The 26504-nt window shown below is 34.3% G+C and overlaps 1 protein-coding gene across 10 annotated transcripts in view; it reads right to left on the bottom strand.

Moving 5' to 3' along the window:
- LOC128989682 (rap guanine nucleotide exchange factor 2) overlaps window positions 1-26504 on the bottom strand; it is a 278269-nt gene that overhangs the window by 92287 nt on the left and 159478 nt on the right. For 4 of the 10 annotated variants that reach the window (XM_054411674.1, XM_054411698.1, XM_054411706.1 and 1 more), the window contains exons 1-2: window positions 19965-20047; window positions 1743-2753 (exon numbers count right to left, since the gene is read on the bottom strand). The exons of 4 other annotated variants lie outside the window; for them this stretch is intronic. In XM_054411674.1, coding sequence (XP_054267649.1) covers window positions 1743-2638 — 896 coding nt within the window. In that variant the 5' untranslated portion in view covers window positions 2639-2753; window positions 19965-20047. Of the gene's footprint in view, window positions 1-1742; window positions 2754-19909; window positions 20048-26504 lie in introns of those variants that run through there. 2 more of the 10 variants (XM_054411690.1, XM_054411683.1) reach the window with 2 other exon arrangements.

Genomic DNA, 26504 nt, shown 5'->3' with positions numbered 1-26504 from the left:
TTGGTACATCCTGTAAAATGTGGAGAGTTAGAAAATAACATATGTTTAAAGTAAATTCATTGTTGTCATTCGTAAACAACGTAGTTTGCGAGAATGCACGTCTTGATCGTTACAGAGTGTAGATTGTTCCATCTGGAAAATGAGGCCCGAGAGAAAAAACAAGAGAATTCTCTGGTAACAATTTCATGGATAAATGACTAGCAAATATACAAATTGACCTAACAGTCTAGAGTCTAATAGCCAACGTAAAAATCAAAGGTTTGCAATTAAACTGGTTATCAAACAATACTTGTAGACCAACAATAGTTACTGGAAAGTTAATACATGGATAATTGTATTTAGTTTAAAATTCGTACAAGTTGATTAAATAGCACAGAAATTTATCGTAAAATGATTGTCTTTTGAAGATCCATGACAGGAAATCCATAGAGTTAAAACAATATAACGATAGAAAATATCAAATACACATCAATCATCGTCATTGGGTTGAAAACTTTGAAAAGAGAACATAATTTTTTTCTAACTTCTATGAACACTAAAAAATTATAACTACTATTATTGGATAAGTAAGAACACAATAAAAAATGTAGAATTTGATTAAATAATTTTAAACATTGCAAAATAAGGGAAAACGTACCTAAAACTGACTCTTTATCTCTCATTACAAACGTAGACATAGTCAGTGAAACAATGCCACTCGGATAATACACCATCATGAACTACCAGAGTTTTCATCCATCCATTCTTACGCGTTAAAAAATTATGGTCCAAGGTTTATTCACTTACAAAAGGATTATTCGCACCAAAGTTTGAAGAAGAACTTAACTTTAATCTGAGAGATTCTCGGGAATAATAGGCCTAATTAACAGAATATTTGAGCGAGGGCATCTTTCCCAGTTGGCAAGTCGTTCGTTGCCGAGGATCTTTGCGAATTAAATTTTCAAACTGAACTTACTAACAAATTTAACTGCAAATGCAACAAGGCTGTTGTATTGTTTAGCTCGATTCTTCTCATCCCCCCTCAAAAGAAGTGTTAATTTATATTTTCAGTCCCATTTTTCGTAATTAATTTCTTTATATTTTATACTACATGATTCTTTTATGTTTTTAAACATCACGGGTAGATGATTCCTTACTCCAATGAAAAACGTTTTGCCATTCATAGAAAACAAAATTACGGAAAATTATAAAAAAATAAAATAAAAAAACTATTATAAAAGTATATTTAATCCTCACCGTCTTCGCAATCGAGGTGAAAATGTAATACGGAAGTTTTTGAAACTCTCCATCATGAATGGATTTTTTGTGTTTTATCGCTTTAAGGATATAGTTTAACATGAATTTCGTTAAAAACATTTGTTTAGAGTTCAAATAAAGCTAGCATTACAATCGTCACGCAATAATATCATTCGAATGGCAATTGTTATCAAGGTTTTATATCAAATCGCTCGAATGATGGTGCATTTCAGATCGGCAATTACAGTGGAACTAATTCAACCCATTATCCGGGAATTTTTAAGAAGTTACAAGCATTTGTTAACCACTGGTTTACGTTGGATTATGAGTAACAGGTAGATTATGACCAACAGGTATTACAAGTTAAATAAATAAGCAATAATTACGATAGCAAAGAAATTAAATGAATACCCAAGATTACGATATGACGAATACTGACACTTTTTAGTTAAAACTTAGGAGAAGAAAATCGTGCAAACATTCTCGACACTCGTGCATACACTTACCAGACAGAGAACCTTCTTCTGGGCATCTGCGGTGCTGACGGGGGTGTCAGCCCGACGTCCGAGGGTAGAGAAGAGGATAGCGGGGAGGAGGCGAGGAGTTCACAAGCAGACTCCGTCCTGAGGGCGAGTACCCGGGGAGACGACACGGTGGAGGACGACGAAGAAGTCTTCCGCAAGGACTCCGCCACTCCTGAGGTCGAAGACTCGCTGGTCAGAGGCGTTGGTGAGCAGGGACTCTCACTAACTGACACTCTGGGAACCATCACCTGACTGTTGGGTAAATCATCTGGGTTACTAGTAGAAAACGTCTTCGTGATCTTCGGCGTCGAGTACTTGTCCCCAGAGAATCCAATAGGGTAACTATCCGAAGACGTTCTCCTATTCCTCGGGCTGTTCTTCATCGGATCAATTAAATTAGGACTAGAAAACTGTTTTCTCGTAGGACTTTTAGCGGCCTCTTTCAAATTCGCTAGGGATAGAGCGATCAATTCGTTGGCTATATTGGTCCCTAGGACTCTAGAAGCTTTGTCTAAAGACTCGCTTCCTTGAGGTGTGATCGGCATGTAGTTGCTATCAGGGTCTTTAGCGATTTCAGCGCAGATGTTAGCGAACACGTCAGAACTCCTTGTTTCTGTCTGCTTCCTGTACAGTTCTAGAGTTTGCAGGTACGGTAACGTTGTTCTCTGTTGTTTCCTGTCTCTGGAGTTGTGGAAGGAGTTCCACCTCCGGATTGGGTCCAGTAGGTGTTGCCTCGTCCTTCTCCCCCTCATCTCCGGAGATCCACAAGGTGGTGTACTCGTTCCCTCTCTTTTCTTCGCCTCCACCATCTCCGCCTGTAGCCGCTCCTGCTCCTGCTGCTTTAACCGCTTCTCCAGTCGCTCGCAGTGCTTGTGCATGTCACTACTTGTCGACTATTGGTCGCGACATCACTACCGCTTTACCGCACCACCGTCCTCGTCAACGTTAGCCTCATCTGAACGCATGGATACATTACATGTGTGCGTGGGAGTGCTGAAACAACAATAGCTTACGTATGCTAGCTGTCCTAACTACTTTGAATTCTTATTTCACTGTTTACTTTGCTGGTTGGTTTACCATTGTAAATTTGATCTTGAATGTTTAGATAAAATACACATTAGTTCGCAGTAATAAGCAACTTAAACAATCAGATTATTTTAGTGTGGGATCAATTATTTGTCACCAGCATTATAAGAGCATTTATTATATATGCATTATAAGCGCATGTACCTAGGTGTTGGGGAGGGGGGTGAACTGATTGGTACGAGGGGAGGAGGGTCCGATAGTCAATACGAGAAACATTAAGCCAAATTAACGGCCACAATCGAGGACGACGCAGACAGAGGTGCCATTTCGATGGTGTTACAATGTTATGTATTTTTACGCAGTTGTAATTGTACCTTAGTCTGCGTTGTTCCCTTAACAAACGGCAGTACCGCAGTAAACAAAATACTAAAAAAATACGATCACAATATTTGAAAGAAACCAACCGTCACTATTAACTTTTTTTATTTTACGACGAACTCTAATCAAATCAAATTAGTCAAAAAAATCGTCCGGAAGTGTTATTGCCTGGATATAAACCAGGTCTAGTTGGCGAAGGTTCACACCCCAATTACTGTGGGAGGCTGCAAAATGTTTTTGTACATAAATGCGACCCACGGCGGCGCGCGGCGTCAACCCACGACCCACGAGCAAGGACTGTCTGGTGATTCATCCTGAGCGGCAAACTGGTGTCATGAGACCCTCTGGGCGCTCTGGGTGTCAAAGCATTCAAGCTACTACAATGCCTTTAAAGTATATTTATTTTATTTAAATTCTCCAAGTACATTTCGTCGAACATCTCGGGCTCACTGAGAATGATAACACAGTAAAAGCGAAACGTCTGCAATTAATTTAATCTTTCCACGCGATTGACATCACCTTCCAGCTAGTTCTATATTTTTTATTAATTTAATACTATTAGATAGTTTGATTCTTAATTCAACTCTTTTGAAACTGTATTCTATAGATTTTGTTTACTATCTAAATGATTTATGACAGAATCATCACATGAATTACACGTCTTGCCAATGTTAGATCAATGACCGAAATGTGCATGCCCACCCTACACAACAGTTATAATATTTTTTTAATCATCTCAACAATCAATCGCTGTTGGATTAATTTCTCCAACAGAATCTAGTTAGATTAACACCACTATTAATAAGTGGTAAATATACTCAGTGTTCCTGAGAGCCTGTCCCCACACTTCGGTACCAAACTTGCTATCCCTTCTGACACGATCCTTGAGTGGTTTATATACGAGTAATTCAAAACTGAGCTATTTTGGCGATTTCCATATATAGGAGAGAAGCTATTACCGTAGGGTGCCACCGTAGGTGGCAAAAAAAATGTACGTAGGTGGCACGGCTAGACCTAAACCCAGGATCTGAGGGTAATTTTAATATAAAAATTAAACTACCTTTTCATCCTAAATTCCCCAGAAAAAAACACTTGTTATAAATTAATAGGACCGGATGATGTTTTTGGGCTCTGGAGACATCAAAATGAAAAAAAAAGAAACAACTAGGTACCAGCCCCTTTATACCATGTAAAGTGATTATTGTTAGAGTAATATTGTCTGAATAAGTTGTATTAGATTCGAGAAATATTTACCGGAGTTATTGCTATATTACCACAGTAAGAGGGAATATTATTATCTGCATGATTTTTCCCACACGAGCGATTAACGCCATGGCTTTTATCCGAAAGGTTATTATCGTACTCGGTACAACATGAACCGCCAATTTTGCCGGCGTGACAAGTGACCGAGAGAAAGGTGCAATTAAATTTCGTGGCGATTCAATTACAGACAGCACGGCGATGCGGCAAACAGGGAAAGCGTAAACAGCGGGAATCAACTGAAATTTTACACCATCTGGTGTTAGCGTGCAAACATGTACGTTGTAGTAGTAAAGGGTGTAATGCATACAGTTTGGAATACGTGGAAACTGTTTAAAGTAACACTAAATATATTTTTGACTATACTATTTTTGATCACTGATAAGTAAGGTACCTTATTTCTCTGTGTCCAGATATTTAAAAAAAATTTTGAAACATAAATGCAATTTCTGACAATTTCTGACCTACACACACAACTCAAATAAATATATTTTACTGAAGTCAAATAATCGGCCGTTCCTATGCAGGTTGTGAGTACGAAATGCTACAGCAGTATAACAAAATACCTACAACTGTTAAATCATGTAAGATCGTCAGTTTAATGCTTGTACAGTGTTCCCTTCAGATATCTTTAAATTCAATACAAGCTGAAGCTCACACAGATTTCACCATTTATATAACAATTGTTGTTGCATGACATTATTTTCTCGTGTTTGTTGTCGTTTTGTAGTTGCCTACTGTTGTAATTTTGGGTATTGTCAGGTGTTGACTGGTATTAGTTGTTGTGCTATGTTGCTGTTTTATCTGGTACTATGAGTTGTCTCATGTTTTGTTTTAGTATTATCTAGTGATAGCACGGTGATAGTTAGCTATTTTTCCCGTTGTTTATTGTCTAGAGTCGTATTGTCTTGTGTTGTTGTGTATGTGTTTTTTGTGTTGTTATGTCATTGTTGTTTTCTGTCTAATATCGCGTTGTTGTGTCTTGTGTCCGAGTCGTACTGTTGTGTTGTTGTGTATGTGTCGTATTGTTGTGTTGTTATGCCTGTGTTGTTGTATCTGTGTTGTTGTGTCATTGTTGTTTACTGTCTAGTGTTGTCTGGTTGTGTCGTTGTGTTGTTGTGTTGTGGTGTCATTGTTGTTTACTGTCTAGTGTTGTCTGGTTGTGTCGTTGTGTTGTTGTGTCTTGTGTCTGAGACGTACTGTTGGTTTGTTTTGTATGTGTCGTATTGTTGTGTTGTTATGCCTGTGTTGTTGTGTCATTGTTGTTTACTGTCTAGTGTTGTCTGGTTGTGACGTTGTGTCGTTGTGTCTTGTGTCCGAGTCGTACTGTTGGTTTGTTTTGTATGTGTCGTATTGTTGTGTTGTTATGCCTGTGTTGTTGTGTCATTGTTGTTTACTGTCTAGTGTCGTATGGTTGTGTCGTTGTGTCCGTGTGTTGTATTGTCGTATTGTTGTGTTGTTATGCGTGTGTTGTTGAATCTGTGTTGTTGTGTTCAAGTCGTACTGTTGGTTTGTTGTGTATGTGTCGTATTGTTGTGTTGTTATGCCTGTGCTGTTGTGTCGGTGTGGGTGTTAGTCACGGGTGAACACCGACCGTCACCCAGATTGAGTTACACCCACCCTACTCTGGCCTCAACTCCTTCCTTACAATAGTTGTCAGTTATTGTAGGATGTAATTATAAGTGGTCCTAATGGGACTATTAACTGATGTTTGTCACACGGACACCCCATAATGCAGAGACAAGCTGTTATCTTGTTTATTCAATACTTTTTCTTCTCTCAGCTCGTACAACTTTCGAAATTGTGCATCTCCTCTTCGGTATATTTTTCTTACAGTGGAATAACTATCGTTAACTATGATGATTGCAGAGGCATAAACTATGTCATTTACTATCGTCCTTATCACGTTGATTAATAGTCCTATGAGAAGAATAATTTGAGTAAAGATAAAAATATAATTGTACAGCACGAAACTATATGGATGGCTCAAATGAAAAAGTTTTCTAATTGTAAACCTAATTAAAATAAAGAAATATGAACTACTTCGTGGTCATGACAACTATTCCGACGAATATTAATTAGGAAGATACCACTGCCAAAACCACGAAAAGTTTTTTTAGTGACAAGGAAATCACCGTATAAAACGAACAAAGTTACAGAAATATGAAGGTGGGCACCGACACAGTTTGTAACTGCAGGCCTACACCGTACAGTGGTCAATGGAGTATTGGAAACGGTTCAAGTTGGATTCAACATCCCACACTTTCTACTGTTGTTTTGCGGTGGCGAAATAACGACCTCTGAACTTCATGAACCACAATTAATTATTCTAAGCTTTACCTTCAATGGATTATTTTATTTTCAAAATGTAATGCAAGGTAGGCCTAAACATTTTGATTGAATGCCGAAATGAACATAAAACTAAGCTGGTGGCTTAAAGCTTCATTGAATACAAGATATTTACGTGGAAATAAGAATGTAAAGAAATATGACAATGTTGATTAAAAACTAAGCATTTCATTTTTACGTTTTCTTTTGTGGAATCTGAATCAAAACAAGTCATAAGATAAATGCCCGATAGCCAACGGCCTCGGAAATATAACTGGTCTTAACTGTATACACAAAGAGTTTCAATTCTATGTAATACTAACACTTCGAATAGACATTAAGTAGATAACTGGGATAAGATAATTGGGCGTTAAGTAGATAACTTTTGTCAAAGAATCAGTTGATTTTGGTCAGCAACAAATTTCTTATCCAATTCATTCAACACTCATCCTTTACTCAAATTCTCCTTAAAAATTTCACTATTTTCTTTCGGAGTAGATGATAAAGTAAATGTTTTAAATTTAAGTTTTGTGAAAAATTCTTAAAACTCTTAAATTACCAGAATTTTGATTGCACATAAAAAAAATTAAGTCCACACAACAAAGCATTCCTTTGCATTTCAACATTGCAGCAGGGACTCACACTAAGGCTTCATCACTTTTCCAGAGAGGTTAGTCACAATGTAAATCATATTTCCAATTTCATCTCTGCAGGTTTCGCATTGTACTGAAATGATTGTACATGTACAGCTTCATAGCAGTCTACCATGTAACTACGGCCTAATAACAATCATTTATCCGATTTTACCCATTAAGATGAGCCTAACGATGTTACGCCATGAAGCCTGACGCACATCATGTGATCACGTGCGCATTCTTGGCCAATTACAATTACATGTTCTTGTTAGCGAGCCTTCACCCGCAGTGTGAGGGAAACTATTGGGAATTTAACTCGAATCGTCGATGAAGAGTTTAGTACTGAACATGATTGTTTTGGATGGATCTTTTATATTTAAACAGTGAAAGTTGACTTAGGTCAAATTTATGGTGAAATGTACAACGCGGGGCATGGATTCCCAAGGTATCAGGTTAAAATCCCGCAAATCGACAATGGGGCTTATTTATGTAAAATTTTCATGACCCTTCAGACTTGTGTAAAAACCACGAATATTAGAACACAATCTGATTTGGATCATAAACAAAAAATATGACGTAACTGTCCCGGATCCTAGTAGCATTAACATTTTTGGAAAGTTCCATTCAGGTAACGTTAAATAATGTCATAGTCTTCTACTTTCGGGCCAGTGGCATCATTTTGTTTATGTTTATGATCCATACCAATTTTGTACCCTACTGTTCGTGGTAAAAACTGTCCCCTCATAGAGCCATATTTTCCTGTAATTACAAAAATACGTCAAATAACACTTGTAATAATATTTTTACACTTATACTGTTTACTCACAAAACTGTAAATACATAGGTTGTTAAGTGGTCGATTTCGATTGGACACTCCAATCATAAGACCCAATAGGCGAATGTCCATCTTTTCCAAAGAAAACTCCTTTCAAAAGTTGTAAAAGCTTCAAACACAATCCGCTTTCACAGCACAAACGGAATTCGCGAAATAAGTCCACAATTCATATTACCTGAACATAAATTGACCTTAACAACCGCACACATGTGGCAGTTAATGTATTGCCTTTCCGTGTATTCACGTGTATTGCGTCTAAGTTAGAATCGCAATACAATGTCAGACTTGAGTTTACCAATTCTGACAGTTCCACGAATGTTATTACAATCTGAACGTCAAAGAGAAGCAATGCAAATCCCTTCATGTCATCTTAAAATTCTTACTGTCTCGCATAGTGTGTTATGTGCATCTGAAGGAAAATGTTCGAGTTTTGACTCGTATTACACTTTTTTATGCAAAATCGTTGAATTTATAATTGGATAGATTATCGTTTAGTTTCTATAGTTCAACCAATTTTCTCCAAATAAAGTGGAAAGTGCATATCGGCTTGAGCATTGGGTGTGAGATATCTGTACAAAAGCGATTGCGGACATATAATTGAACAGGGACAATTACTATTTAATGTCTCTATAAATATTATAAGACCGGAATCATTGCGGCCATAATCATTTGTATTATATGTACGAATATTTATGTTGTTTAGTTAATTATTCTAAGTTAAATATGTTAACTGATGTTTAGATACATTCATAATGTTTTCAAAAAATTATAATAAGGCTACTTAGACGAAATTCAGGCATATTTACTGGTTGTATTCACTTCGAATTTTGCAATTTTGCAAGGAATCATTGTAAAATCTGAAGTTTTTGAATACTGTATTTGATTTTGTTATGTTTTTATTTGTGTTTTATTACGATTATGTTGTATGCACGGATGTTGACTGTATAAAAAATCTATTCCTTATTTTATGGCTATTGTAGTGTTTATTTGGCTAAAAAAACAGGTAATGATAAAAAAATACTAACCATAAAAAGTCCAACATCGCCAAATGAACTAACCTTTAAATTACTTTAGGTGATTCAATTCAACGTTTAATTCAAATGAATTGAACGTTTATTGAATTATGTTGTAATGAATTATTGATGTAATGAACAATATGCTTTGTCTATTCTCATTACTCAAAATTTAAGATACCAAGAAAACCCTGAACATTATTAAATCTTGAATATTTTTACATTTTCCCCTCAAATGTACACAGCTGTATAAAAGAAAAGTTTTAATTATTTCTTGGAGGGACGCGTGAAAAGAAGTCAAGGGTGTTTTCTTCATTTCATCCTTGCTCTGAATAAATAAACCGACGCCGTCGGTGATCCATTTGTAGATTACTTCCAGTAAGATCTCCATTTATAGGACAGTCACAATTTTGGAAAAGGGGAATATATTTTCCAAATTTTCTATGAATGTAGGGAATAAAAAAGACAGTGTTATTCATTATTTGCTCACACATGTTTCGTAAATGTAACTTTAAGTATCGCAAATTTATGAAACATGATAATAGATTATGTAGGCCTACCCATTTCTGGATATACTTTGAATGTTCCAGATCTAGATGCATTTGAGGTTAAATTAAGTCAATAAATCAAGGCCTTCAGAGCGTACTTACATGTAATAAATATAAAAATGGACGTTTGATGATACTTGAATCGATATTAAAGAAATAACAAAATACAAAATAAACTATATTTATGAATAAAATAACTAATAAAGAAAGAATAATTGTTTGTATGGACAAATTATTGGTACAATACTAATGAGATGTTTAATTAAACGAATGAAAAGTTAAACTAATAAACACACGATTGAATAATTAAACGAACGAATGAACGGATAAATGTATCAATTATTTCCGCATTCCATATTTACATTACACAATATTTAAATTTTTTACCATTAATGAAAACAATTATTTTGAATCTGTAAAAGCTGCTCAACTCCAATTGTATTCCATTTTATATGTTTATTGAGAGGCAAATACAATGAGAAAAACAGACTAAATGAATAGCATGTTTTATTTGTGCATCACAAACCTTTTCCATTATGAAAAAAATTTTAAAAAGTAGATAATTTCCACGGTGAGCATTTGTTTTGATAGGCATCCTCAATTTTACAGCCCCCTAGTTAAGGGATGCTCAATAAGCGAGCAGCCGACTCAATGGTGGAAAACGCCGACTTTTATTGGCTAATTACAGATTCCACTCCTCAATGCTTGGAGGGTGTCTGCTCATTAGTGTTCTTTCACCCCCCCCCCCATACCCCCCCCCCTCATGGCCAACCCTACCCGAGCAACAATCTACAGGGTCATCCTCATCTTAAATTTCACTCATTTCAGAAAAATGCTAACCTTCATTGCTGTGAAGGTTTTATCATTGCTACGGGAGATTATTTAAACTTGTATAGTAATGCAGATTGTGCAGATGAAACTCATCCAGATTTTTACTTTATCCCCCTATAATGAGTAGGGGATAAATATATGGGAGTAGAGGGGAGTATGGAGAGAGTATTGTTTTCGTCAACATTTTCGAGCTTGAGTTTTTTGTGGATATATCCGTTTTGAGCCCCCTGAACACAAAAAAGTGGTTTTCGAAGTGATGCCTCTGTATGTGTGTGTATATGAGTGAGTATGAGTACAGAACTACAGGCCACACCTGTGGTCCTACACACCATTTTATCACACCCTTTTCATTAAAATTGGCATGTAGGTACTAATCCATGGTACTGTATTTCAAAAGGTTTTTTTTATTTCGATATTAATGGCGATTTTCCAATAAAAACTTGTAAAATAACGAAAAAATCTTATTTTCAAAAAACCGCCCAAAGAGTTTTATTAAAATGTAAAATACGTTATAGTTCTTCTGACTCTAATCCTAACATTGAAACTCCCAATGCTGTAAAGATCGATCCAAAAGTTATTGTAATTTATGTGATTTTCCTATTTTTTTTTCTTTTATGAAATTTATGTTGTTGGCAGAGATCAACCAGTGAGGGAAGTTGTCGAAGAATGTAGAGACATTTCACCTCATCTTCAACTTAAGAGGGATTCTGAGCCACCTTGGCAGGGTACTTCGCGTAAAACATTAGTGATTAGTGGGGATTGAACTCAAGCTTCCAAGGTAGAAGGTTTCACGTACATACAATAAAATCAGTGCTCTAAAATCAAAAAATAGTCATGTCTACAAGAACTTGTCCCCCAGTATCATTGAATGATGTCATGCTTCCACAATCCAACGAAGTTAAGTACCTTGGTATGCATCTCGACAGACGGCTTACATGGCATTCACACATTTGGAACAAACGACTTCATTTAAATTTAAAAACAAACAAACTAAATTGGCTCATTGGTCGAAATTCAAAATTATCTGTTGAAAATAAATTACTTTTATACAAAATTATATTAAAACCTATTTGGACCTAAGGTATCCAACTCTGGGGAACCACTTCCAACTCAAACATAGAAATAGTTCAAAGGTTTCAATCGAAAACACTGAGAAAAATTTTACAAGCACCTTGGTTTGTCACAAATAAAGTAATTCATCAAGATACAAAATTACCCTATGTTAAAGAAGGAATAAAGAAACGAAGTGAAAAATACCAAAGAAAATTAGAAACCCATCCAAATTTCCTGGCAGTTAATTAAACTCCTCGACAATAGTGAAGCTACATATAGGCTCAAAGGAGTTAATCCAATAGACCTTCCAAATCGTTTTTAGTTGAACTTTTTAAAAGTTTTTGTATGTTAGTGCACTTGATGGAGTGTAACTAACCCATGTTAAAATGGTTATTAAATTTACTTATTATTCTAGTATAGAATATATTGTAAATAAATACTTGTTAAAAAAAATATATATATATATATATTCCGGTGATGGAAAAATGAAATAAATTAGTAGGCTAGTATACAATAGTAATACTGTATAACGTTTAACACCATACAAGCAATTTAGACAGTTTCAACTCATTTATGTTCATTTAAGTAAACCAAAATAAACCTTACAAAAATTTGTTTGGTTTGAAAAACTCAACAACTTTGCACTCAATAGACTGGAAAACCGCAGTGCAAAAAAGACTAAACGCAGCTGAGCTAGAAGGGTTTATTCATTCGGTTTTCGGTGAAAACAAAAAGCTTTCGGTTGAAGTTGAACTCAGCCGAACAATACCCCCGATAACAGTGTGTTGTAAATAATCAGACACTTGGTGTTTTGCCAAAGGGTAATTAAAAACCTGCAACGTTCGGCAGAATACGAAGTTTCTTTAGAATCGGCGAAGAGTGAACTCGTGTTTAGAAACACAGTTGAACCGACAAAACAATCGAATGAGTTTAAACAAAGTACAAGCTTGCAGTTTAACCTGAATTGTACCGTTAGATTAAACATACAGTACTTCTTTATTGATACAGATACATATCTTTAATGATCGATTGTACGAATGGAGACAATTTTAACAAATGTTTCTATCCTGTATACGTGGCATGCTGTTTCCTATTTTAATGTAATAGCTACTTTTGCACGACAATTAAAAAGGTTTGAAGATGCATACCTGTATCTTTTAATCCAAATTGAAAAAATCATATGATTTCCTATACCTTAAAACAGGATTTTCCTCGTCATAAGTCTCGAAAATGATTAGCAAATACAGTAGTTTTATCTTTAGGCATACAACTAGGATTGGCTGATTTAAATTATGGAATCGAATTCTTCGGTCTAGTAATTCTATAAGTAAAATTAAACCTGTTACGCTAATAAAATTCTAATGTCAGAATTTTGGACACGTAAAACTAGTGATTTGTTCTTAACAATTACACCAAAATAAATATGGGTAGCAGAGAGGATACAGAGCTTGTCTAGAAATCTGTTCTAATATCCGTGGAAGGTTGTCAGTTCGAATCCAAATTTAAAAAATTATTTTTGTACCTAATTGATTGTTTAATTCCTAACCTTACTGTCCCTGATGATTCGGTTATTAATTACCATTAATTATTCGGTCTTGGCTAAATCAATTGATTTTAGTTAATAGCAAAGCTATTATCTCGCTCTTTTAACACTAATCCTTCATTCTGAAATACGCATCATAGTCGTCTTCGCATAAATAATAGTTATCAAATATAATAGAATAATCGTCAACTATGATTAATGGTGTAGTAGCCAAAACTTCTTAAATTAATTCATAAACACAAAATATCCCTTACAGAGTGAGTTCATAACATTTTCCTTATAAAATAATATCGCCCTAGCTCCTTCCACGCGACTTATTTACTTCAAGGGGGTCTGTGTATATGCAAGTGTCAATTTTGACAGATGGGTCCCAGAAGGCAATAGCAGCCACCGCGCTACACGCAGCCCCTGCTACAATTTATGAGCATCCCTTGTATAAATAGAGTTTATTAGTACAGGGTTTTCATAAAATTTCAGTGGAAGATAGGAAAATTTGTGTTTTACTCCTGGGAAGATTAGGATGTTTACACTTCAAAAAAGTTTTCACAAGATGAATACATGTTTATGTTTCTCGATTGTGTGTAGCAGATTCACTCATGCTTCACAACGGGATGACAACTCAAATGGGAGTTAAAGAGTTCAGGCTACCATGGAAAAATAGTGGAAGAAATACAATTGAATATCGCTTTTGAAATTTATCTTTGACAATACAGTACCATACTATGCTTTCCTGTTAATAGTTTGCAATCAGTTGTTTACCCCAGGGACAAAACCCCGAAAGATTTTAAAAATCGGAAATAAAGACTTACAAACCTTCCCAGGCATATATGGAACACTTTTCCGACGTTTTAAGGAGAACGCAAGGACATGTTTAGTGATGCATTAAGGACATACAGAGACAGAAAAGTACTTTAACTTGAATAAGGTTTGAATTTTTAACACAGCCTAGTACTATAAATTATATGTTCATTAATCAACTACAATTTACAATAACACGGATTTAAACACAAATTTCTACAAAAAAAACATTTTTCAATAAACAAAACTTCCGCACAATGAACTAGTCGTCAAAGCCAGTATTCGGTTCAGCCTTGCTTCAAGAGGCAGAGAGCAGAGCCGTCGTAAACCACACTGGATAATAACCTGTGCATAAATCGAGAACCAATCCGGCACACAAGGACAAGGTTGCCAATTTAAAATCCTCCGCCAAATTTGCGTATGTCATTGATTGAACATGTGTTCTTCTTTAGTGGCCCGAAGATCTTTCTAGAGTTTTGAATAAATTTTAAAATTGGTGTAGGATTGTTAGATGGTAAGTAAATTAACCCCACCAAATTTGCGTATATCATTGATAGAACATATGTTCTTCTTTAGTTGCCGGGCCCGAAGATCTTTCTGCAGTTTTGAATAAATTTAAAAAATTGGCGTAGGCTTGTTAGATGGTAAGTAAATTAGCCCCACCAAATTTGCGTATATCATTGATACAACATATGTTCTTCTTTAGTTGCCCGGCCCGAAGATCTTCCTGCAATTTTGAATAAATTTTAAAATTGGCGTAGGCTTGTTAGATGGTTAGTAAATTAGCTCCGCAAAAATTGCGTACCGGTATGTCACTCTTGAACATTTTTATGTTCTCCTTTAGTGGTCCGATGATCTTCCTAGAGTTTAGAATAAATTTTAAAATTGGTGTAAGCTAGTTAGATGGTAAGTAAATTAACTCCGCCAAATTTGGGTATATCATTGATTGAATACGAATAGTCTTCTTTAGTGGCCCGAAAATATTTCTAGAGTTTTGAGTGAATTTTAAAATTGGTGTAGGTTAGATTGTAATTAAATTTTCTCCGCCAAAATTGCGTATGTCATTCATTGAACATTGCCTTCCTTAGATGCCGAAGATCTTTCTGGAGTTTTTAGTTAATTTTAAAATATGTGTAGGCAAGTTAGACGGTAGTTAAATTGTTATAACCTTTTTTTAAATTTACATGAAAGCATTTATAATTTGAATTTGAAACATTACTATGCTGTGTAAGTTGTTTAAACTATTTGTATTGGTAAAAAAGGTAGATAAAATAATAGTACTTGCTAGTGTTTCATAGAAGTCTATGTATTCAAAAATATTCGTTTTTATCTTTAAACAGCATACTGAAAAGATTTCCTGAACTCGGTCGTTGTAACACTTTTAGCTTGAAAGGTACTCAAAGCGTTCTGCGGTAAGACGCAAGTCTCCATCCTCATTAGCACGGAGAAACTACGGGTTTACATTGTTGATGTGAAATGTTGAGCGAAATATTTGTATTTTCACATATTCGGACTGTACAATTTGCACTTGCTATCCCTATACTTAGTGTAATATGGAAAAAGTATTCAAGTTATGAGTTTTGAGTGGAAATATCCGTTTAACGTGCCCCTGAACCAAAAATATTGATTTTTGAGGTAATATCATAGTTACTCCACCGCTTACTTATTATAAGGGTGTTTGATAAGCTAATGGGAGAAAATATGTGTCGGATTGCTTATACCATTTATTACTTTATGTTGTGAAAACTTTAATGCAACCAATCCTTCATAATCACATATGATAACTCATTAGTCATGTATTTACTATACCATAACATACCAAGTCTTGAGATGGTTGGCAACAAACTCGTGGGAAAGAGGTAAGATAAATTCCGAAAATTAATTTATAGAACGAAGGTATATTTACATCATAGAAATTTACATTTCAGTTGCCTTCTAATTTCAAATAAGTCGCTTGGAGGTAAAACTTTAAATTTTGATGCATCTGCTCAATACAATAATACTTTGTAACGTTTCGACGGAAATGATTTTTTCTGGCACACAGCCAAGTAAACTCAAAGGGGACTTTACAAAACTCATTTCTAACAATTACATACAATGTTACAATATGTTACAAACAATGTTACATGTAACAATGTTACATTTTATTCCTAACAATTATGTGTGAGCAACTATTTTCTACAGAGGAACTAAATCATGATCAACCGGTTAGATGAACGTTTGAAAAATAGGCACCTAGTCATCTATAAAATCAGTGAAATGACAAATATTTTTAAGAGATTTTAATATATAATTTTGACCTTGGCTTGATCTGATATTTTAAACAGTTTTACTTATACACACCGCCATACACCAGCGCTAAGGTGTGAAGCTTAACTTCCCGATTCAATTAATATGTAAATTCAAGACACACCCGAGTTTAAAATAAACCACAGATCTCGCGCCCCTGGTGTGCCTGCCTGCGTTACAAGTGTTACAGGGAATATAAAATTAATTGGTTACAGCTCAATAAAGATCGCTCTAGAGATAAAGTATGATTGTGCAGTTTGATGTATTGGACAGAAATTATGTAAAAAGAAAATTATTAGTACTTTATCTTCATACATCATCCAGTGTTTAACTTTATTAATTATTTCAGTTAAGTGAAGAGATAGGGTTTTCGTCCTTCTGGCTCTGCGTCTAATAATAGGACAATTATTTATTTTTATTTTGGCCTCTAGAATGAGCTATAACAAATTAAAAATTATTTTCAGTTTTGATTTAGGAAAGAAATGAAGGCCAAAAGGTCAGGTTTTGGGCCATAAAGGAACAAACAAATTAAAAAAAAAAAAAACACAGGAAATGGGGGAAACATTATATACTGCACTAGTTCACATCAGATTAGCTGAAGAAGATTTTACTGTATGTTTCTACGGTAAATGTTGAGCGTGCGTTCATATTTCTATTCATAATATGTTGTATTTAGTATTAACCATTTTGATTAAATACAGTACAACATATTAATTGCCTTTGTTCATTGCCTTTCGTTGTCATCACCATACAACAAAGCACATTACGTACAATTTACCATCAAATAAGAAAGGAACGCACATCAAACTTATATCAAAATTATGATGATTAATATTCGAAAAGGTGAGAATTCTTCTTCCATCGTTCAAAGGAACGTTCAAACTGAGCGAGTAACCCAATAGTTAAAAGCTTAGCCACTATTCAACTCTGAAAAACTAATTTCCAAAGTAGGTATTTAGATCAGGAATAACACACCTGAAACCATAAAAATTATCACAAAATAAACCTAACGAAATTATATAAAAAAACTAAATTAAAAATCAAACACAAAACTATAGCAAAAAAAGATACAACTCTGTACTCATAGACACACTTTAGCATATGAATGGATGATTTAAATTTTAAATATTTAAGGATGAATAAAACCAAGAGAAAATGCGGAGCCGGTGACAACAATACATATTTGTACAGAGCGAATACGAAATGAACTCGTGTTACAAGTCAGTATTTCTCGGAGAAACTGCAGGATTTCTCCGTTTATTTAAAGAATCTTTGGTTGTCTTGAGTTTATTTAGTTGCGAAAACAGTGTTGAGGATTTGTTTGAGCTAAAACACAAGAATTACATAACTTGTTTTAAGAAAAGAATATTAGGGATTTTTTATGGAGTTATACAAATGAGATCACTTTGTATCTCAATGCAACTACTTCAAAGCTGGTTGTTGAACAAATCTCAATAATATTAAACACAGACGAAGTTGTTTTTATGGAGGTTATAGTAGATTGCAGTAAAATTGTTTTAAAGTTTTTTTTTTTTTTTATTTGTACATGAACACTATAGATTTATTTACATTAATTAAATGTATCTGATATACGCTGTTATAACATTTTGGATAAAGAGATGGGGAAGTTGAATGAATATGCCAATTTTAGTTAAGTCCAAGGTGTAAAATAACTTGAAACATGTTTTCTGTATAGCCTTGTTCATTTAATTGAATAACTATATTCAAATAATTATTAAAATTACTAAAAAAATTCCAATCTTTTTATTTGAACCAACGTGTTCAATCAAACACATCATAAATAAAGTTCAGTTGTCACTATGTTACATACTTGACGTAATTATCTATTCCACGAAATTGACGTACTCGTATAATATAGAATAATATGGATTGTATAGGAGACTATAGTAGTCCTAAATTAGACTGGACAAAATAAAGAACAATACCAAGTAAATAATCAGCTTTAAGCATGAATGAATTTAAGCACATTTTTGCCATTAATATTGTGAATGCTGATACGATTTTCCACGCAGTAAAATATGGCTGGAAAACAATCGCCCTATATTCGAACTATCAGGGTATGGTTATGAATAATACCTACTTATCATCTGCTTTACGGATAAAAGAATCAAATGTTTGATTGCCGCCAAAATAATCTGTCACTGGGAAGAAAAATAAATCGGATAAAAATAACGGAAAATGGAGGATTATTTGACAGTTAATTAAAATCATCATGGCGAATGGCGTATTATCGTATAATAGTTACTTATCTACTTTATACATAACAATACTATTTACGACCATAACATATTTTCATTTATAAAAAAAAACATGAATTCGACTGAAAATCTTATAGTACATATATGGTTTTTGGAAAAAATACCCTATAGTTGTACATGGTAAGAACATTCTAAATTAGACTGAAACCCCTATCCTATATAGATAATTTAGTATAGAAAACAATTAGGCCCTATATTCGAATAATCATAGTATGGTATAGTGTAACATGTATGCATATCATTTACGTAAAAAAACAAGATTATTGGTAAACGTTGCCACTTATATATGTAAGGGCGAGGGTATTATTAATTCATTCCTCTGTATACGTATCGAAAAACAGTAATTATTTTTGAACCCTAGTTTCAACAGAATATAGGTTTGTGTGATACAAAATATACTGATAACCTTTCCGTGTAAGCTAAAACAAAAAAAAACCCTAAACCAATATTAAGGAACAATCACCCACGATTTGACTGAACAATAAGGGCAAACCATACACCGATAAGGGAACAACCCCTAAATAGATTTCGTCTGATCAAATACTTTAAAACAAATACAGAACAGAACTCATTATCAAAACTGACTGATACGGTTAAAACATTAGTTTAAGCTTAAACACCGACTAGGCCAATGTAATAATTAACTACAACAGGCAAAGCTATACACCAATCAAGGTACAAACCCTGAAATTTATCTGAATGCATGCTCTAAGAAACGTACTGAACAGAGCCAAATACAATATGAAATAAAGTAATAGTAACTTTTTGTTTGAGTAAATGTCAAGACAATGAGTTAAGGTGTGGAAATTTGGCTGAACATTTATGTGGAAACTATAAACCGATATAGGTAAAAAACCGTACACTCTAAATATCAACAGATACTTAGTTACAAGAACTTAGTACATGTACTTTATGCATCAAAACTGACTCGCCTAACGCATGAATTAAACATACACCTGTTATGCCAAAGCAAATATACCAATCAACCATAACCCGGCTGAACAAATATGGTAACCAATACATCGTTTAAGTAAAAATACGGAATTATTTTCTAACCACATACGATAAGAAAAATACTGATTTATGGCTACAGTATAGAACAAACCGACTGATATGGTGTATGGAAAAAATAGATACCGGCTAAGCTAATTTCAAAAACATCCATAATTCGACTAAACAAATGTGGTAAACCTTACACCGATAAAGCCACAAACTTCGATTATATTTATCAACCTGGATAGCAACAAAACTGACTATCTGATTTACACAAATGATAACACCGGTTGAATCACCATCAAGGGATAACCAACCATAATTCAACTGAACCACACACCTTGAGCCGGTAAAGATAGAAACCTACATGTATGGTTACAGGATAGCTAACATACATTGAGCACACACTGTTGTAATGTATCCATGTGGGGACGGGCCATGGGGCCCACACGCACACACACACTCGCGCAGCAGACACCTGGGTCCTACTGACTACTGACTGAGACTAGCGCCACCCCACCATTGCCGCCTTCACCGCCTCCACCGCCTCCACGGCCCCCACCCACCGATTGATCAGATCGGAGTGCCGCCGCCGCCGCCGGCCGATCTTGCACTTTCCCTGTACAAGTTTGGACATTAGGATTAATTTATATTGGATAATAATATAACGTAATACAAATGAGGTAATGCTTGAAATAGTACTTAATTCAAGGATGGTAATACATTGTATTGAATTATATATTGGGAATAGGGACAAATGACACTTTGAATTTACTTTATTGACAGGAAAAATATCCTCCTCTACTGTATGTATGCTTGCACAAATATCTCGAAAACGGCTTCAATGATTTCCTTCAAATGACGTAAATAATTTATTTCTGGCCTAAAAACGTGTTTACTGCAATCAAAACTGCCAACAAAAAATCTAAATAGGCCTACGTAAAAAAAAAATGAAATTGAAAGTCAATTTTGAAGCATTGACCTTATGGGTTGCCAAGTAACTATGTTGGTTGAACAAAATAACAAGGAAAAAGTAAACAAAAGACTTGTAACATGTGTTTATAATAAGCCATCCATAGTTAAATATCAAATTACAAAATACAGCACAAAGGGGAAAACATCAGTTGTTACTATTGAGCAAAGATACCACTGAAGATTACTCGATATTGGGGTACAATGGAAATAAACTATACCAAGCCATGGCTCGGTCCCCAGGTACTTGTACAATTCAATGAACATGCAAACAGCTGATTTGTAGCCTCCAATTAGAAAACAATACGTAGAGGGTTACGATCGACCCCCAATGTATCCTTAAAGTATGGGCCTGAATAGTTTTCTTATATACCAATGATTTATACTCTAAAATCACTACAGGTTCAATTGATTTTCATACGTCAAGTAATAAGGTTTTATCTCTAAAAATAATTGCATTTAACTGTAAATAGAACGTGATCACTATACACAACAAACGATAAAATATAACTCCAAATCCACCGGTACCGCACTCTTGTCATGTTCATTCAACTACTGTTCTTCTATGTTCTCTTTGAATATAACGACTGGCTAAAGCTGGCCCCTTTACAAAAAATCTGCTTCTTAATTATCAACGTAAAATTTGTTTTTGGGAAATTCAATAGTGTTGTTGAATAAATTGAATTTCACCAAAAATAAATTTATAATCAATCAAAGGTATAAAATTTAACCAAATCTCGAGAGTTATATAGTTACGCTCGCCATCCATATTTACAACTGAAATGTTTGCGAAACATCATCAACAAAATAAATAGCGAAAGCATAAAGGTATCACAGTACAAAAACAAATTAGAGAAAACGTGTTCAACACAATACATTTTAGGCTACTAAAATATTAATAGAAAAAAAATCTGTTTATCCGTGTCTATAACAAAACAAGGAATCATTTCCATTGAACTTCAGAGCATCTAACAGTTCAAGAGTAACCTTTGAAGTCTGGTGTTATAAATACTACGAGATCGGAAATTGGACCCTAAGGGAAATATCGATAAAGGTTAATCGAACAAAATACTGAAGCCCAATTGGGCTTTGTGCCTTGGAATATCTTCAGAAAAGTAAAATGCTTTTTATATTTTACTAGCGTTTAAAACACAAACAGCGTTTGTGTAAAAACTAACACTTAAAAAATGTAGCTATAATTTTTATTGCACAATCATTAAGTTTATGTATATCAATTCCTCCACCCTGTTCACATTATTACAAAATAATAATGACAAACGTTCTTCAGCAATATTTTCTTGTTAAAAATAAACCACAATTAAATATTTTTGCCGTATAAGTAAGTGTCGTGGTAATATTTTAAATGTATTGAATTTATTTATTCCAATTTTACGGGATGAAACATTAATCATTTTACATCTCCTGAAATGGTTTTCAAAACAAAATCAATCTTCCGTGAGTGTGACGTGTTTGCTTACAATATCTATCATGCTAAGACGAATCTAGGTCAAAAGGTTTCTTGTTTCGGTAAATCGTTCGTTAAAGTACTACGAATCATCCTAAACTAATTTGACTAAGCTCAACTAAAATCACTTTCACATAAATTTGAATAAAAATGTCACAACAAATTTTCGTAAAAGAAAAAAAACTGGCAGTATCCGACGCATTGAATAAGAAGTATGAAAATCCTAAGAGCAAGTAAAAACTATTGTACCAAGATTTATTTGATTTAGTAAAGGTAATTAACACGATTAATTCTATTTGCATTTTACCATGACTAACACAAACATGCATTTTTAAATCAACCTCTTGTACCCTTATGTTTCTGCCACTAGGCTAAATATAATTTAGGATAGTAAAATTCACAGAGGGGCAAAAATTAGCAAAACTAATTAAGGTCCAGTAACTATTCTATGTCATATATTCAACAGGGACTAAAAGTAGAAATTTGAAACCCCGAGTGTAATTTAGGCCAGATAACAGGTGTGTAGTTGAGGCATTTTCATTAAGTAAAAGTTGTTCCAAGTTATAGCAAGACGGCTATAACTTGTTGTACTTGTTGACGGCTATAGTTGTAGCAAGACGGCTGAAGCAAGATTGAGGTGCAAACTTGAAGCTTTACTTACAACAAAACTGTCAGCTGATCTCGCATCTTACCTGAAACAGAATTCACCACTTTAAAAAAACATTTTTACCAACTTAACGACAGTAAAACTCCGCAAATAAACTCTTAAGCGATTAGCTAAAACTTCAATTAAATCCGGACTTGTCAACCGTGCAGTGCGTATCTGTGACCACAGTGGTAGTCGAATATTAAAATTTTATGCTCTGTCTAAATAATGTTTGTTCGTGTGTTTGTGTTAAATGTTGACGACCTCGATATAAATGAAAATTAATTTATATTCTTGACAAGGATCTGAAGAAGGCCACACAGGCGCCGAAACGACCGTAGTCCACCCAGAGGAGGTATCAGAATCACAAAACGTAATCAAGGTAAATTAACCTCTTATTTATATGTTAAGTGATTCAAGACTACACAGTAATGAAAATCCAATATTAGCCTTAAGTAATGATAAGAATACTGAGGTATGTATAGGAAACTAGTAAATTATGTTTGTATGATTTGTACCGTTGGTTACAGACATATTAAGTACAGTAAGTGTATACATTAGTAAGTTACTATGAAGCCAGTGTTCATACCATTCGTTGGGGCAACTAACCTACCACCAACCAATGAAAACAACTGGACATTTTGGGCTTTTAGGACATCACTTAACAGTTTTTTTTTTTTAGATCTAGGACTTAGTTTAACAGGTTTTATATTTTCAAACGAAATCCGGAAGACATGTAAATATTTTTTGACTTTATGAACTGTTTGTAATTGAGACGGTAAATGCTAAAAATTGGGTAGTTGGTTGTTAGTATTTGCCTATAAATCTGAAGGACACCAGTTCAGGCCTTAAGAAAGGCAATAGCCTTTACGATGGTTGGAAAGTGAACCCAGCTCTTCTTAAATTTCGTTGTTATTTCGTCACCAGCATGGCAACCCATAAGGCCCACGTTAATTTTTCTTTAATTTCAAATTCATTTTTTGTGTTTATTTTTTAGCCTATTTAAATTTATAAAGGGATTCTGTACATCTATACGAAAATATCTATTTTAGCAGTATGCGTAAATTTTCCCTGAGATGCATTCGAACTGACAGACCCCATTTTCAAGAAACATGCTTGCCCATAAATATATTTGATTAAATAATTATGTATAGAAAATTATGTATATAATTATATATATAAATATCTCTCCTAGAAGAGCAGTAAGATAATTTAACCAAGGGAACACAGACATGGCTTTAAGCGACTAACAGCGAGAGATTCTGTAGAACTGGTATTCTGCTAATGATGTATGATGTATTCAGCCATACACCACGCAAAGCTACATCAGGGCAGTCATACATCTTAGGTGTTAGACAACACATACACACACAAGAACACACAAAGGTGTTAGCGTTACGTTTACACAGTACGCACTTGGAATGACATGAAGTACGCTTTGAGGTTTTACCGTAGAAAAATATATTAGTTTAAAATACAATAAAGTGTTCACGTCATTTATTTTGTAAAATCAAGCAATGTAGACTAGAGTTTATTTTACCCTCGAACTAAACCATTGAATAAAATCATACAGTTGGAGGTAATTTAATTAAGTTTAGTCTGCTAGTATTTACATTGTATGTTATTATAAAACACATAATAAGCGTATATAGCCAATGGCAAAACGAATCTTTCTCTGATATAATATTATTAACGTCTTGATGGTAATTTTGCAAAACGTGTTGTTGGTGTGCACTAAAATTTATAAATTCTGTCAAACATGACTTACAAACAGTATTTACATTAAACCTTTTACTTAAATGTTATAATATTGCTTTATAACAGAACTCATGTTTTTATGTCAAACTGTATGCGGAGGATTTTAAGTTTCTTTCGTTATTTGGTCGCTTTGCATGTAAAATATAGTTTTAAAAAAACTCAAAGAGAACCAAAACAATTTAATATAATAAGTTATAGTACCATTTTGACATGGAAAAATATTAAACATTTGCTATTTAAATTAATAAAAAGCTGGTACTTCAGTCCCATCTTCAAACTCTCTAAGGGTCCTCCACTTCTTCCTTGCCCTCCTTAAGACGGGTCGCCGGAATTTTATCCCCCTGGAATTTTACCCCCTGGGCAAAGCTGACGTCACTATGACGTAGAAACCTGAGTGGCCAAAAGTTTGTTCGCGGCCGGAATTTTACCCCCGCGGATTTAGAAGTCTAATGAAAGTAGTCAGAGCGTGATTAATTAGATTAGCGATATAAACCGGAATTCACGTTTGCCCAGGGGGTAAAATTCCAGGGGGATAAAAATCCGCTACCCCCTTATAGTCCAGTAAATAGAGACAAAAATAGGGGGGTTAACTTACAAACGGTCCGGTAAGTCTAAATTTTTTATATATTGTCTAGGATGATAAGCAGTTGTTTAAAATGAAAAATGCACAATTCTCCCCCCTCCGCGCCCGCCGCCATATTGAAAAATCGAAAAATTCTGTACTTTCTAGAGATTTTCGCCTATATCTCCGTTTTGGTGCGTTTTAGCGAAATATATGTAATGTCAATGTTGTAGACAATTAAATTTCCTATAAAATAAGTATAACAATTTAGTTCTAAGACTTATGGATACGAAAATATTTAAGTTTTTGTACAATAAAATGTCAATTTTTTTGTTATTTTGACAAATCTCTATTAGTCCAAGCAAACTAAAAAAACGGACACAGGGAACGTTAAGAAATTGCAAGAAAACGTTTCATGGTTTTATTTTGTAGTGATGGGTCTGCAGAGTGACGTAATAAAGTTGCCAAAATCGGTCTACAGAAAACCCCCTAAAATCACGATAAAAATGGTGGCCTTTCTCAACATTGGACAAATTTAAAAAAAATATACCACATAGATATTTTATTCAAAATTTTGTGAGATATTGACTTGGGACGACCACCGAAGTTTATTGGGTGGTTAGTACTTCATTTACATAGGGAACTCATTTTTGGCCGCCATCTTGGATCCGCCATATTGGATATAAATAAAGAAAATTAAATGCAATGATAACGTTGTGACACATCAATATAAACCAGTTTTTCACGCTGATTTCAATGCCGAAATCCATTTTTAAATATCTGTTTACGTTTTGAAGATATATGCAAACGAAAACTCTCCCCCATGCATTTCTTATATACTTCTGAACGGTTTCATATTTTAATGGGTCTGATTTTACTTGTTTAGTTTTAGTGACTTTTGCCCTGTACATTTATGTATTATTATGGCAATAAAACATTCTGATTCTGATTCTTATGGACTTTTCGTACTTGGAATGTTTTTAAATACAATTTTTCTTATATCTCCAGTTCTTATCAACGCTTGCAGTTCAGTCTAGCCTTTAAATATTCTGTGATGTAAGCGCTTTCACCTATTAACCATTGAAATCTAACGAGTTAGCGAAGAGCTACAATCCCCAAAACAATAACAAAGATTTAAAAAAAGTTAAATATCATATTGTTTTGGGTTTGTGGCTCGTTGCTAACTCGTTCGATTTGAATGATCAATAGGTCAAATGAAAGCGCTTACATCACAGAATATTTAAAGGCTAGACTGAACTGCAAGCGTTGATAAGAAAGAACTGGAGATATAAGAAAAATGGTATTTAAAAACATTCCAAGTTCGAAACGTCCATAAGAAATGTATGGGGGAGAGTTTTCGTTTGAATATATCTTCAAAACGTAAACAGATATTTAAAAACGGATTTCAGCATTTGAAATCAGCGTGAAAAACTGGTTTATAATGATGTGTCACAACGTTATCATTGCATTTAATTTTCTTTATTTATATCCAATATGGCGGATCCAAGATGGCAGCCAAAAATGAGCTCCCT

This window comes from Macrosteles quadrilineatus, unplaced genomic scaffold (genome assembly GCF_028750875.1).
Source record: "Macrosteles quadrilineatus isolate MER2022 unplaced genomic scaffold, UCM_ALF_1.0 Scaffold_1__1_contigs__length_201487025, whole genome shotgun sequence".
In the NCBI taxonomy this organism is placed as follows: Eukaryota; Metazoa; Arthropoda; class Insecta; order Hemiptera; family Cicadellidae; genus Macrosteles; species Macrosteles quadrilineatus.
This window is presented reverse-complemented; position numbering and strand designations above follow the sequence as displayed.